Source organism: Liolophura sinensis, chromosome 8 (assembly GCF_032854445.1).
Source record: "Liolophura sinensis isolate JHLJ2023 chromosome 8, CUHK_Ljap_v2, whole genome shotgun sequence".
Taxonomy (NCBI): domain Eukaryota; kingdom Metazoa; phylum Mollusca; class Polyplacophora; order Chitonida; family Chitonidae; genus Liolophura; species Liolophura sinensis.
This window is the reverse complement of record NC_088302.1, coordinates 37,180,064-37,195,153: the sequence shown is the minus strand read 5'-3', so window position 1 is coordinate 37,195,153 and position 15,090 is coordinate 37,180,064. Positions and strand designations below refer to the sequence as shown.

At 36.1% G+C, this 15,090-nt stretch overlaps 2 protein-coding genes across 4 annotated transcripts; one reads left to right on the top strand and one right to left on the bottom strand.

The window, feature by feature from the left end:
• Positions 1 to 8,600, bottom strand: LOC135472135 (protein unc-50 homolog). The gene is made up of 8 exons (XM_064751492.1): positions 8,536 to 8,600; positions 6,691 to 6,984; positions 5,962 to 5,987; positions 4,751 to 4,816; positions 4,225 to 4,345; positions 3,252 to 3,391; positions 2,507 to 2,608; positions 1 to 1,934 (listed from the first exon to the last, which is right to left on the bottom strand). The coding sequence occupies exons 2-8, from the start codon at positions 6,945 to 6,947 to the stop codon at positions 1,798 to 1,800; spliced, it is 849 nt and encodes a 282-aa protein (XP_064607562.1). The 5' UTR covers positions 6,948 to 6,984; positions 8,536 to 8,600; the 3' UTR covers positions 1 to 1,797.
• A 56-nt stretch (positions 8,601 to 8,656) lies between these two features.
• LOC135472137 (cytochrome c oxidase assembly factor 5-like) lies at positions 8,657 to 15,089 on the top strand. Of its 3 annotated transcripts, XM_064751497.1 has the most exons (5): positions 8,657 to 8,875; positions 10,267 to 10,347; positions 11,053 to 11,169; positions 11,761 to 11,865; positions 13,219 to 15,087. In XM_064751497.1, the coding sequence occupies exons 3-5, from the start codon at positions 11,056 to 11,058 to the stop codon at positions 13,258 to 13,260; spliced, it is 261 nt and encodes an 86-aa protein (XP_064607567.1). In that variant the 5' UTR covers positions 8,657 to 8,875; positions 10,267 to 10,347; positions 11,053 to 11,055; the 3' UTR covers positions 13,261 to 15,087. The 3 variants fall into 3 exon arrangements, with proteins under 3 accessions (XP_064607567.1, XP_064607566.1, XP_064607568.1); XM_064751496.1 differs by lacking the exon at positions 10,267 to 10,347 and having other exon boundaries at positions 13,219 to 15,070; XM_064751498.1 differs by lacking the exons at positions 8,657 to 8,875; positions 10,267 to 10,347 and adding an exon at positions 9,107 to 9,240 and having other exon boundaries at positions 13,219 to 15,089.
• Position 15,090: the final 1 nt, after the last annotated feature.

Sequence of the window (15,090 nt, the reverse complement as noted above, 5' to 3'; positions counted from 1 at the left end):
TCTATCATGTATTTTATTCCTCTGCACAATGATTTAATAAAACAACTTTGCATACAGAAGAGAGTGCTCATCAAAAAATGAATATACTAGGTCAAGGATTATATGTACACTGAGTTGGGAGCGAACACCCTCTGTATGCACAGGCAACTCCTTTATGATATACTGTTTTTATAGCTGTATTTTGTGATGTTAATAGAAAGCAAATGCAAAGATGAAGCATTAAAACAAATTTTAACAGATGTGTACCATCAGATTTTCCTATTACGGCTAATGTGAATACTTGTCTGATACATGTAGGTCATCAACATCCTCACTTCCTTGTTTACTATACCCATGACCCACACAACAAAACCCATATGAAAACATTTCTCATCACAATATTTATTTATTTGATCGGTGTTTTACACCGTACTCAAGAATATTTCACTTATACAACGGTGGCCAGCATTATGGTGGGAGGAAACTGGCCCGAGCCCGGGGGAAACCCACAACCATCATCAGGTTGCTGGCAGACCTTCCCACATACGTCATCACAATATATGAAACTTAATGGAAACCTACATCTTTATTATCACATACATTACAACAGTAGCAAACTTCTGAAGTACATTATGAGTAATACTTAATGAGGCTGTACCAGAGAATACTGGTCACATACTTGAGAAATTTTTGTGAAATTCTATCAATGGTGTCCATACATGTATGGCCAAATTATAACAGCTGAAACCTTGATTCATATAAAAATGTGTAAGTGTTATTTTGTTTTCTTCATATGCAGACACAGCAGCAGTTCAATCACATACTAAAAAAATTAAAGGTGACATATACTAATCCTTGTCCAGTAATGTCAAACAGAGCTTAAACTTTAAGTTTAAAAGTGAGTTTAAATTAACCATATAGTTATAATACATATATAGCATCTACTGGGAAGACAATCTCTGCATGTTACATCATTATACAGCAGAGATCATCAACTTAATAGCTATCTGATAAGGAATTATAAAATGACTTGTGTTACAAATTTTTATAAATTTTTTAATACCATGCATTAGCCATTAGTGAGGTTGGATTTTGTCTGAGAAGGTATGACTTCGCCTATACAGGAAAAATGAAGAAAACTGGACTTGAAACAGGCGAACAGATTTGTTCCTCATAATCTGCAGCACAGCCCCCTGTATAAATACACTTTTCATACAAATATCTCCCATTGCACAAGGGAGGTAATCCATGTCAGTTGTTATGGTTTGTTAGTTGTCCCAACTAGCATTTTGCCGGACTTGTTTTGTTATGTAACATGGGCCAAGGCACTGGGCACTTTAAAGGCTCATTAAAAAGGGTCAACTTAAATGATATGTATCACCTGTTATCACTGTGGCATTATCAAATGTAGGCATGTGACGATTCAGGATGAGTTTACAGTAAACCTATACACTATGTGTACTGAATAGCAGCTGCAGTCTACAGTGTGCAACGTGCCCTGGGGTAATACTCAAAACGTATAGCATATATCATAATGGTTTTAAGATGTATATACACTATTACTGCACCAGTCAAAATAGCTTAATACAAGAACAAAGTTTTCATAAACATCTTAAATTACCATTCCTTGCAAAAGCTAACCTGTACAACAGAGCAGTGCACATTGTAACAAATATTTGCCCCATATACACGAACTATCACATATTGTCTGTCAGCTATTTTCAAGCTCCCACCCTCTTACTTACAGGTTTATGTACACATTGACACATTTGGTATTTACACAGCTATGTACAATAAGCATCTGATATGGGTATTATGCTACATAACTCGTTTGGTATAAAATGAACAGAGACCCCTGGTGAAATTCCACTTGAAAATGAGAGATAGCAGGTATACTAAAATAATACCTGTGATCGCAAACAATATAGACCGTGTGTTCTTCAGAAATGGCAGGGCTGAAATAAAAAAAAAACGTAACAAATATCAGCTTAAAAATAAATGTATTTATAACTTTTACAAAGTCAGTAAGGATTCTGGTCTAGTCATACATATCCAAGGACAAGACTATGGCTTGATGCCACTTGGGCAATAGTGCACTTATAAGAAGGCAAAAAACACTTCTGTACTAAACTACCACATTATCAGATGGAACATTGCTCTTATTATTTGAGCATGCTTGACACAATTCTAATCCAATACCCAAAACAATATACACTGGTAATTTTTATTTTATGATTTGATTTTTTTCCATTAAATTGACCAATCAAAAGTTATCTACATGCGTGTCATGATGAATGATGATTTAATTGGTTTAATTCACTGTAGTCAACCATGTTGGAAAACCTCTTAAAAGAATGTGTCCAGGAGACTGAAATGCAAGCACCTTAAATCGTGAAACAATATTAACATTTTATAAGTTATCAAACACACACAAAACACACACATATGATTACAAAAATGACTGCAGTTAAACTTCAAGAGTAAAACTACTTTCACAAAGAGGTTCCAAAATTTTTTAATAACTCACCACTATAGCCCAAGAATGTGATGTATATGTAGTAAGTCAGTGCAATAAGCCAGCACGTGTTCCCCACCAAGCACCCCACAAAGCGGTCATTGTCTATTAATGCTGAAACAAATACCAAAGGGCAACTTGTAGCACAATTTCTCAACCAGGCAGTTTGTCCAATATTTATTTATTTATTCAATTATTTCTTTGGTGTTTTACGCCATATCCTAATTCTTCTAAAATCCGAGACAGATCTTAATAGTGTTGAAAGTGGAATATTACCTTTCTTTACCTGCATTTTGGAAAAGTAAAGGTAAGAGTATGTTCTTCATTAGATGGTCTAACCATGTGATAAAAAAGAAACTCAATATTCCTGTTAGAATTACATATATATTGGCTAGGATGAGCAGATCAGGTGTCCCAAATTTTAGAAGAAACAGGGTACTCAAGAATATTTCAATGTAATATGTCAGTCAGCATTATGGTGAGAGGAAACCAGGTAAAGCCTGGCAGATACCCTCTCAGTGCTGAATGCCGAATGAGGCAGCAGCAAGAACCTAGTCTGTGGTATGACCCAACCTGGGTAATACCAAACCGATTCCAATTTGATTTCAGGGTCTCTCGACTTCAAGGCAGACACTCTAACCATTATGCCACTGATGTGGTCCTATCTTCAAATAAATGTAAAGACATACATAGCTTATGAGCATGACAAAAGAGCTTCAAAGTCTTGTCAGCTCAGGGATAATTTTACAAGTCATACCATAGTAAAATACAAGTTGGAAAAGGTGCAAAATCATGAGCAGAGGAAAGAAAGCGTTGAGATGAACATCAAAGGCATATCCCCACTCTACATCCTGTCCCCTCCGTGGCATGGTGATCATGTAGCGGTTCATGATTAACCTGAAACATAAGATGAAGGAATGTAAACACATAAACTCACACTGACATAAAACTTCACCGCAAAAGTGCATTTTACAGGCAAATATAAGTCATAAAGTAATGGTTTTGGGGTTGAAATGTACGTTTGACCAGAATGATAATATTCTACCTTCCTGTGACAAAAAATTCCTCACACCCTTTTTAATATCAATAGAACTCGTAAAATCAGGCAAAAGGAGTGACTTAGATCTGGATGAAATCTTAGGTCAAATACAGTTAATATAGTCCTGATGAATAGTGGAGGAAAAAATCATAACAAATTAAGATAACAGATCAGATAAAAGAAAAACCTTTGTCCTTTGAACAAAATGCTACTAAACAGTGAGGTTATATACAGTGGACTTTTCAGCTAATATTGAACCAGATGAAGCACAATGTTGTCAGAAACTCATTTTAGCTCCTAAATATGCTCTAATAGCTATATTTGCAAATAAATAAAATAAAATCTCTTTCATCAGCTAATTGACTATTTTTCCTGATGTTGAGAATTCTACTCATTTTGAAGCATTTATTTAAGATTTGTTTAGAACACAGGATGATATCCCACTGGAATAATGTAAGTATCAACATCAAAAATAATGTGTTATGACATTATTTTGTTTCTAAAAAAAATAATGGAATATTCATATTTGGAAAAAGCCAGGAATGAATTCTCTGAGTCTGTTCTTTTAAGGCAAAGAAAACTATATAATTATTCATCATTGTGAAAGAATGCAACAGAAAGCATACATACAACTGTAAATGTATCATATGCCACTTTAAATGACGAATTAAAAGTTGGCTGTTTCACTCACCAAAATAAGGAGGCTATCAATATGCCTACACCAATGCAGTCCACAAATACTACCCAAAGAAAAAATTTGATGAAACCAGTAATCCCCAAATGTAGCGAGAGTGAAAATCCAATGGAGGAAACTGAAAAACAGAAATTACAGATATCAGTACCTGTACCACAAATTAATTCAACTTTCATGATATACTGGAAAAAGAAGTGCAAAAATTCCACTACTTGTACTTTGGTGTTACACTGTAAAATCAGTACATCATTATACAAATTATACAACATACCAATTATTGCAACAATTTAAAGCTGTGAAACTTTCTGGTAATTGTAAAATCGTCTTCAGTATATATAAATCAATTCCTTTTCGATAACATACAACAATTAGGCAAAGTGTCCACTGCAAGTTTTCTATACACTTTCTACTTGAGAGAACAATAATACACTTAAACATGGTAGTACGCTTATTCCAAGACCAGTTTACAAAACATACCAGAACACTGGAGGTTAAAGTTACAGTGGTAACATGAAGAACATACCAAACAGCCAAAAACTAAGCAAGACCAGGAAGGCTGGGTCGTCTCTAGCCCATTGGTCCTTGGTCTCTGTTAATGGAAAATAATCCAAAGTGACATTCACAATATTTTGGTCATTATTTATTTCACCCTTTTTCATAGATACATTTATATAATGTAATACTTAAAATAAAAGACAAAATTAGAATTAAACATAAAGTATCCAACATAAAGTTTAAAATACATACTTTTGTATTTTTTTGATGTTGCACACCCAAGACATAGGCGTTCCAATACGCAAAATTGTGCACACTGAGAAAATGAAAAGCCGTGTCATGCTATCAATTTCAACCATCAGGCACGAGTTCTTTCCATAACCCGTGATGGCTTCAGATTCTGCTGAAGTCAAACAAACACTGTTCTGCCATTTAGCCACATAAGCGTGAGGTTTGAGTGACATGACACTGTGTTTCCAGTCACTAGTGTAACATGGCAAACCCCAGGGCCTCAAAAGAATTCCAGTTGAGAAGCTGATTTATAGAATTACATAGCACATCAGAAAAAAACACTCAGGCAGTTTATGTCTATTTGTTGACTTTGCATTAAGAATTTTCTTTTCCTATAAGATGGTAGTCAAATTTTATTGAGTGCAGGAAAAACACATGTCCAGGGTAACATTCCGCCACTGGCAAGTTAAAAGTCAATTTCTCCAATCATGACATACAGACACTGTCATACACAGATGTTTACACACAATAATGGTGGAAAACTCATTTTCTTTAACGAATTCTTTGACTGAACAAAGAGCCACACAAATACTGTCACCAAGGCCCCATAAACAGTTAGACTGGCAGAATTCATAAATTGAAAAGACAGGCTGTACTCTGAGTAAACCAACGACCTTTGGCAAAACACTGAAGAACATGTGATGTAAAGATATGCACACAAATTGTGCCAAGGTCCCACAGACAGTGAGAGTTTGGGAAAGCACAAATTTTCTTGTCCAAGGCCAGGATTGAACCTGTATCTCACGTGTGTCAGTATTAATGAAAAACAAACATTATTCATTGCAAAAGTTCAAACAAAATAACTTGCTTTAGGTTGTAATTGATTTATATTTCTTTATACATGTATCTAAATTTTACAGCTGCGAAGTTATGAAGTAAGGTATAAATTATCACTTCTACAATCCTTATTGTACTCCACACTTCCTAAATATGGAAAATGTCACTCACGTTTTCTGTACTGAAAGTTTCGGTACCTGAAAAAAACATGATTCTGGTGAGTCCATATTTAGCTGATACAAACATTCAGTGTACTGTACATCATGTCTTTTGTACAAAGAACAAAAATATGTATACGTCAGAAACCATAATATCTGACATAACTGAAAATATTGCAATTTTATCCATAAGTTCACTCATCTTGCATGATATTGAGAGTTTTGTTGATTTTAAAAGGCGTTTTGCAATTGCTGAAAAGGCATGATGATATCCTATGAAAAAAGTATCAATATTAAAACAGTTATTTTTTTACTTTTATTTGCCCATAAAAATGCACTTTTGGATGAGCGGTGTGGGCAAATATAGGAATCATAATAAAACAAATGGATGCCTAGAGCCTTCAATGTATTCAAATAACTTCCCGATAGCAGACTGCGTACCTGCTTAAAAATCAGTGTTTTTCACAATCAGTGGTTTATTTGGCTTCTGAGCACTATGCTACATGTATGTGTTAATAGTGTGCTCAACTTTTCTAGACAGTAGTTACAATAGTAAAGGAGAAATTTTAATGGCCTAGTGCAATTTTATAACAAAAAATGCACAGTGAGTCTGGTTTTCATAAATAAACTAGCAAATGAATTCAAAAAGGTGCATATCTTTGTAATAGTATACAGAAATATAATACATGTATAATAATCAGACGGCAAAAGTCCATACAAGTAAATTAAGTTTCCAACTTACACCTTTTGTGGGGAGACAAACAAATACAACATCTGCCAAAATGCATATTCAAAGTCCATTTGTCTGAATTTTAGAAGTCTGCCCAGATACTTTGATCTCTTTGCTGTAGCTGTTAGCCGTGCTCGTAGACGTGTATTATCTCCTGTGGATGCCCCCCACATCTGCTCCGGGCCTGCCCCTGGTACAGGTGACATTGGGGGAGAACCGTTGACAGACGGGGGAGGGGAGGCATGTGCCTTGCCATAGTTGCTCATCATGAAGTGACAACCAATTTGTCACACAATGATCACAGATCTGGAAAAAAATAAATGAAAAATAGTGGAGTCTCAGGAGAAATTACAGAATCCAAACTGCCAATGTACTTCACGTGTGACAGGTCTGCATTTTCAGCAAAATAATTTTATATTGATTGTCAAGATGAGTTTTTTTTCATAACCCTTGAATGAATGCATTTCATACACTGTAAATTTTGGTGTTTTATGCCGTACTCAAGAAAATTTCACTTATATGACGGCGGCCACCATTATGGTGGGTGGAAACTGGACAGAGCCCGGGGGAAACACACGACCATCCGCAGGTTGCTGACAAACCTTCCCACGTACGGCCTGAGAGGAAGCCAGCATGATCTGGACTTGAACTCACAGCGACCGCATTGGTGAGAAACTCCTCGGTCATTACACTGCGCTAGTGCACTAACCAACTGAGCCACGGAGGCCCCATAGTCTTGTAGAACTGATAGACTATATCAATTCATTGTTCAGGGGCACTTACATTAATATTTCTTCAAGTAAGCACTAACATACAGTTAGTTGTTTAATTTTAGTCAACTACATGCTGTTTAAGTTGGTACACTGTTTAAGGAGATCGGCTATCAGTATCACTGTGACACTGCAATCAAATCATTGAACTCTCAGATCGAGCAACATAGTCGCGTGAGTTACCATGGGAAACAGCCCCAAATGTGTTGCATTGATAGTAAGGAACATTTACAGCATCTTCAAACGTGCATTAAAACTTCCCTCGCGTACACCTTTGTAAAACGAGTCGTTCCCATAATCAACTAACCTGTTCTGAGTCTTGCTAAATCAAAAACAATCCATGACAACTGCACAGATTTACAATCAGGTATATTTTCAGACTCTGCCCCATGATGGGTACCACATTGTTTTGATAGTACCCCGTACAAATCACATGATATGAGCACATTCAAGGGAGATAATCCCTATGGCAATCATGATAGTCACACTCGGCATGTTAAGTCCACCTTCAGTTCCCGTACGACATCGAAATGGGGACACACAGCTTACGGTCGCAGTGCGATAGTATATGAAAATGTGCTTGTTTTGTGAATTAATGAATCTGACACATCTGGCATTGTTTGACACCATAACTCTCTCACCTATGATGCTCGATATGAGACTTACCCATTCAGGAACTACGCAATCCTTATAACATTTCTGGGGTATCAAAAGACATTGGACAGAAATTGGTAGGATATGAAATGACTGTAGAAACTTTAGGACTGTAGGAATTTTACATCTGCACAGATTCGCGCAGAATAACCTAAGAAGAAAGATAACGGCCCTGTGTTCCCTTGTATTGCGAAATGCTATTGTAGCTTAATTACGTTTGATTGTAATAAGATTTCTTCAGTTAGTCACTTTTAGTTAGTTAGAAAGTAAGTGTTGGTAACAATCTGTCAAACAACAACAACGTGTAACAAAAATAAGTACAAACATCAAACAGTAGTTCACAGCAAGTTAGTTCATTCGATGAGATTTCCATCGGCTAGAGGTGAATGCTGTCCAATTCCTGAACAGTTCAAGTGTAAATATGATAACGTACCACATAAATACTTGGCTTCTTTCGCTGTTTGAACTCGTCAACATCAACAAACGTCCAGCTTGGCCACCGGAACAGTGAAGATGATAAACCGCGCATGTGCTAACTTGACAGTTCTCAAAATGGCTGCGCCCAGTTGACAGGTGCCGGAACTGTAAAGTGTCGTTAGCTTATCAATATTTATCTCTCATCGTGTAGTGAAAGAGTTGTCAACTTTACGTGTCTAGTTAGTAGCTAACAATTGGACAAATAGTGTAATTCATATTTTTTTTTTTACAAGAAAAAGGTATATAGCCCGTGGTGTCGAAAACTGGTGTCTGCAAAACTACTTTGCTAGCTTTTGGTAGGTACATGGATGCTTTAGGTCTATTCCCAAATTATTCTGACGCTAGATTTGCCAAGGATGGCGCCCTGACCAACGTCAGGGCGCAATTTAAAAACTGATTCGGTTGCCTTGGCGGTTTTTCATGGCGTTTGAGATAAAAATTAACATCAAATATGTAGGCCTACGTATCCACGCCTTAAAGTTTGCAGACACTGATGTATTTCGAGATTGCTTTGACGTTAGGTTTGGCAATATTTTGTTCGGCTGAGAGCGTTTGAGAGAAGAATAGACTGTTATCCTCTCCGTGTTGAGCACCAATAATTGCAAACGTGTAACTCTGATTCGAGTGACACATCCACTAGAGGGAGGCAGCAACTAGTTTGGTACGAGGATTTGATCCTAGTTCTCCCCAGTTTAACTAGCTTCTCGTGGTTATATACTGAACTAAGTGTGTACATGCTATATATGTTAGTTCAATAACTACTTCAGCAGTGGTGCCCAATGTTACACCTGTGGAAAGTATCTTTAGAATGTATAATTTCACCATTTCAGACATTTAAAGAAAAAGACATCTAAAAATAGAAGTAGGCATCACTTAATAGACCACTTAAAACTATACACTTTCATTTATTTTTTTAAATTTTTGTGAATAAAGTTAAAGGCCTTCAAACATTTGAATTATTAGATGGGCTTTATGGACCATACAATCGGAACTCTGAGGTCACAGAAAGTTTTTCCAACTCTAATCACATCACTGAATTTTGGAATAGATCTTTTTACCCACGAGTGGATAATCAGTGAATTAATATTCTCAAAAATTCCTTCCTTCTGGTGAACATCAGGAAAATGATGAACCTTATTTCATACTTTAGCTTTCTTTTACTTTAAATTAGCTCTGATAGTCCAACATGGAGCTGGACTCATGGAGCCTCGAACAGGTCCTTGTATTATCCAGCAAGAATATTTCAATTACATTTACAACTTCAGCCCGTCTTACTTTTCCTCAAGTCAACCGTTTGTAGAAATCTCATTTTCTGCAAGAGTAAACCATGTTGTATCAAGAGTAATATTCATCAGTTGAAATTTTTAATTCAAAACAGTTCATGAGCTTTCACTGTCTTTTTTTTTTTTTTATAATTTGGCAGTTTAAATTACAATACATGTAGGCCCATGCAGGTATGAGCCTGGAAGATTTCTTCCATAGGAACTTTTTCTCTTTGCTTTATTTACTTTTTGGGGGTCTTCGCCTTTAAATATGTTGGTATCAGGATAATAATACTTGGGTATTAGGATATCATTTTTAATTGTGGTATTTCAAATATCCATCTCCTACTTTGCCAAAATTCAAATTAGAAACATTTATGATAGATGTTGGTAAACTTGTTTGAATCAGAAATTCTGTAAAACAGATAGCTGTGGGAATCCTTGTATATCAGACATCAGGATGGGCTCGAGGAAGCTTTACTAAGCTGTACATACTACATGTACATGTAAGTAATACAGTCTGTCCTGATAGTCTAAAACCTGGTAAAGTGTATGGGGATTGCAAGACTTCGAAAATGTCCAGATATCACCCTTAGCTCTTGTAATTCTAGGTGCATTTAAACAGAGTTGTCAACAGAAACAACTGGATAATTGATATAATAAAAGGTTACTACAAAGCAGTGCAGTTCTTATTTTTAATTACTTAAACGTCCTCTGTCTTGTGAGATTTCCTCAAAATTTTTATGAGGTTGGCATGTCGCTCCTGATTTCCAGAGCCTCACGTCATAGGTCCAAAATATAGAGCTTATGAACTATTTTGAGCCATGTTTGAAAGCATCAGTGATCATCCAATATTAAATGTATTTCTTACTCCACCTGCTTGCAAATGAAGTACTGAGTTACTTTGAGTCTATGATTCTTGATGTTGACAAAACTCAAGCTCATACATGTATATATACCAATTTCATATACTGTTTCACAAACATCTTCTGCAAATGTCATTTGTAAGGGTAATCATGTACTTGTAGGAAGAACATTCTAGATTTAAAGCTTGAAATGTCACACTAAAGCATATTTTGGCTCAAAGAATATTCTACATGAAGAAATCAGTACTTTTTCAGCTGGGTCATCCATTGTTCCTTCAAAGCTGTGTTTATTGTCTTTATTCTTTCTTATTTTGATATGAATATGGATACATACAAATGTTTCAGACAATGCCGAAATATTATGAAGATAAAGAAGATGTGGACAAGAAGCCTAAAGTGGCTTGTTCTGGTCTAAGGGACGACCTGAAAGAATGCTTATTAAAGAGTGACTGTGTTAGAGTGGTATGTATTCTTATGGCACCTCAGATCAAAGATATTTTAAGAGTTACGTAGTTTGTACACAAAGTTAATTAACCTTAATGTGATGATGATAATACAGGTAAAAATTTCTTGGAATTGTTCTTAACTGGTGATGATGTTGATGTATCTTGATGTTAAAGGCATTTAATTTTTTTTACAATTTTTCTAATTTTAATACCACTTTAACTCTATTATTCCCTAAAAATAAATACATGAACTCAGCAAGTGGAGAGTTCAGGTGTAAAATTAGATAAGTGCCATTCATGCCAAGACTTTTAAAAAACTGAATTCTTATATTTAAGTTGCATTTGCTCTCCCAACTTTGTGATAGTTAACTTTTTTACACCTACCCTCATATACCTGCACTCCTAAAAAGGAGGTAAATACCAAATTTAATTTCATTGCAGATTAAAAATTGAAATGGATTTGTATCTCTTTTCACCTGGCCTTAAATTATATTCTTCATGATAATTGTGCTTACTCGTGATTAGAGCAAAATATCTATATTATATAAACATTAAAATCATGTTATTATTTTGTAATTTTCTGTCTTGTTTCAATTTTCCACCCCAGCATGGTAAAACACCAAAGGAATGTTTGATGTTGAAAAATGACCCAAATATCCCAGAAGAGTGCTACAGCCTGAGAAGGGCATTTTATGAGTGTAAACGGTCATTGGTGAGTACAGATTCATTTGGAAAATGTAATTATTGATTCTTGAATGAAGAAAATTATACAAATCCAGCAGATGCAAGATCACTGACAGGGATTCGAAAATAGGCATTTTCCTATGCAATAACGTTGGGAGAACTGTTTTCTTCACCCATGCCGTTTGGTCTCTAGCTTCCGATCTGTCATAGAGAATGGTACTTTCAGAAAACTATCAAGGATGGGAGGTAACCTGTGAAAACAGATGAAATTGTCTCCCTTTAATCTTACAAACGCATGCTTTCGGGCAACTGAGTTTCTTTACAAAAGTTAGCTTTCTGTAATTGATATGATTGTCAATATTAGATTGCAGTAAATTCCCTTGCATTTAGTCCATACATTTAGCTTGATTAAATGTGTTGTTATGCAATGTCTTTAATCATAAAGACCAACCACTAAACTGTCACAACAGCATTTTATTACATACACCCAGATTTGCCAAACAGAGAAGCATAAAAAATATGAAGTGAATACGCATAATTGCAAGCAGTAATGAGCCAGGTGTCATTTATAGTGAGCTTTGTATAGGTGAATTGTTGAAAAACTTTTTAGTGAGGTAGTCAAGCATAACACACATCATACATTTATTTGAAGTTAACCTTGTTCCATTTTTATTACAATAGATAAATGTGATTTCATATACACAATTTAATGGATAGCACCCATCTACATGTACATTTATAATGAAAATGCCATCACCTTAGGTGAATTGATATTGAATCCACTGTGAAATTGTGCATTTGAAGCACATACTTTTCAATCTGTTGCTGTTTTGATTGTTTTTCACCTGAAATTTACTTGAAAAGTATCCAGCAGATAGTGTGTATGAGACATCAGCTTATATTATGGAGGCTATTTTTGTTTTATTGTAATAAACAAGGTATAGTTATACGCAAGCTCTGGTTCATCCAGTGCCTGTATACTTCCGTGGCCGAGGTGGGTAGAGTGCCAACTCAAGAGCCCCTCACCAGTGCAGTCTTGAGCTCATGCTGGATGCAGGAAGGTCTGCTACCAATGTACAGATGTTCGTTGGTTTTCTCCAAGTTCTGCCCGGTTTCCTCCCACCATAACTCTGGTCACTGTTATGTATAAAGTGAAATATTTTCAAGTACAGCATAAAACACCAATCAAATAAATAAATGTCAACAGGTGGGTGTCTGGTGTCTTCAGCATTGTGTTCTAGTGAGGCAGCACTACAGATATGACAGCATTGGAGACACCCTTTTGACATAAACAGAGCAATACTGAAACAACCTTAAACCCAAAGCAAATAAGCCATCAGTATTCTCTAATAATGCTAACTTTGTGTCTCTGTTTCCTCAGCTGGATATGAGAACACGGTTTAGAGGAAGGAAAGGCTATTGATGTGTGTACAGTAGAAAGGCTACTCAGTACTGATCTGTGTGAACATGTGCAGGATGCAGTTATGTGGGGCACCACCTGTTGTAGCAGAAATTTGGCAACAAGACTCTTCAGTACATGTGTATGTATGTTTAACCACAGTGTGTATCACTGGCGATAATATACACTGTATTATTTAAAATTAATCAAGGGAAAGAGGACATTGTAATTTTATCCGTAGTTGTAAAGACATCTAGCTGTGAAGTGAAGGTAAAATATGGTGCTGTCTACAGACTGATAGATCAGGAGGCATTTTCTACCTGTGTTTTGTGTTGGTTAAGACTGATGATTGGGGTTGTTTTTTTTGTTTTTGTTTTTTTTTACAAGAATAAATCTCACATAGCCTGTGAGTTTATACTGTCTAGTTGAAACACTGGCTAAAAAAAATCTTAGGTATCTGTACTAATCTTTCTTGTTTAGACTTGAAGCCTTGGTGTTTTGTTGAATGGTCACATTGTATACATCTGTTTAAAGGTGTATCTTCCAGTGCATTAAATGGAAAATTCTAAAAAAAAAAAAAAAAGATCAGTGAATCCAACTGTGTAATATAAAAGCAGCAATGATGAGTTATGGCTCAGTTGGTTAGTCCGCTAGCGCAGCGTAATGACTCAGGAGCCTCACACCAATGCGGTTGTTGTGGGTTCAAGTCCAGCTCATTCTGGCTTCCTATCCGGTTGTAAGTGGGAAGGTCTGCAGCAACCTGCTGATGGTCGTGGGTTTCCCCGGGGCACTGCCCGGTTTCCTTCCACCATAATGCTGTTCGCTGTCGTATAAGTGAAATATTCTTTAGTACAGCGTAAAACACCACTCAAATAAATAAATGAATGATGAGTTATATTCGTTTTGGCACCTCTCTTGGTGTGAAATTGTCTTGAATTTCACCCATGCAAGCCTGGTCATCGCCTTTCCAGCTCCTGGCTGTCATGACAATCACCTAATAGCATGATACCTAATTGCAACCATAAGCCAGCAATAATGGCAGCACATCATGAAATCCTGCATGGCTATTGTTGATTCTCATACATGATAGGGTCAGACGGCACTTTAGTGGCCAAATTGTAAGGAGACAGACTAAGCACTGGTGGGCAAAATGGGACTGGGTGGGGTATCATGTCTGGTGTTTTCAGCATACCATTCCAGTATATTAAGGCATCCCTATGAATATGTCAGTATTACTGGGACTGGCCGGATAAAAAAGCAGACTGGTAATACCAGCACGTATATCTTAGACTTTACTCATTAACAGTAAAGTATGAAGATTCATCCATTGATATCAGGAGCGTAGCTACAAGGAAACACTGTCAAACAATAGCAAGTGAAGAAATTACACATATATAAACTCAACAATAATACACACGCAAATAGCAATTTTATATTGTTTTCTCAAAGTATTGAATAATGTGTTAACTCAACAAGTAAGTATTCATTATCAGGTGTGGCTTCAAAGCCTGAGAACAGATTGGTCAGTAATCACAGTTCATGCTCTTCACAATGCTAAACTTTCGTGTTGTGAACTGTGATTACCGACCACTCACGCTACCATAGATCCTGGATTACTGCCCTAAAATCGGAAAATCTGGTGGAAATTGAAGCCACAATTGATAGTAATACCTACACTTGTAAGGGGGTATTGTTGAGTTAACACGTTATAAAATTCAAACTCAAAAACGATATAAAATTGCTTTGTGCATGTATATTTTTGTAGAGTATGCTTAAAAGGACAGTGACTATGAACATTTTCTGAAATCAAAGTGCACGTAGATCTATTAAAGTAATTTTCTATGCTTTGGAAAT

Bases quoted from the DNA above. Each gene is read 5' to 3' on its own strand.
- LOC135472135 (XM_064751492.1), bottom strand. From the start codon at position 6,947: ATGATGAGCAACTATGGCAAGGCACATGCCTCCCCTCCCCCGTCTGTC. The intron at 3,392-4,224 runs GTGAGTGAAACA...CTTATGTTTCAG, and splicing joins TTGATAGCCTCCTTATTTTG to GTTAATCATGAACCGCTACA. The intron at 1,935-2,506 runs GTGAGTTATTAA...TTTTTATTTCAG, and splicing joins CACATTCTTGGGCTATAGTG to CCCTGCCATTTCTGAAGAAC.
- LOC135472137 (XM_064751498.1), top strand. From the start codon at position 11,056: ATGCCGAAATATTATGAAGATAAAGAAGATGTGGACAAGAAGCCTAAA. The intron at 11,170-11,760 runs GTATGTATTCTT...TTTCCACCCCAG, and splicing joins AGAGTGACTGTGTTAGAGTG to CATGGTAAAACACCAAAGGA. The intron at 11,866-13,218 runs GTGAGTACAGAT...CTGTTTCCTCAG, and splicing joins ATGAGTGTAAACGGTCATTG to CTGGATATGAGAACACGGTT.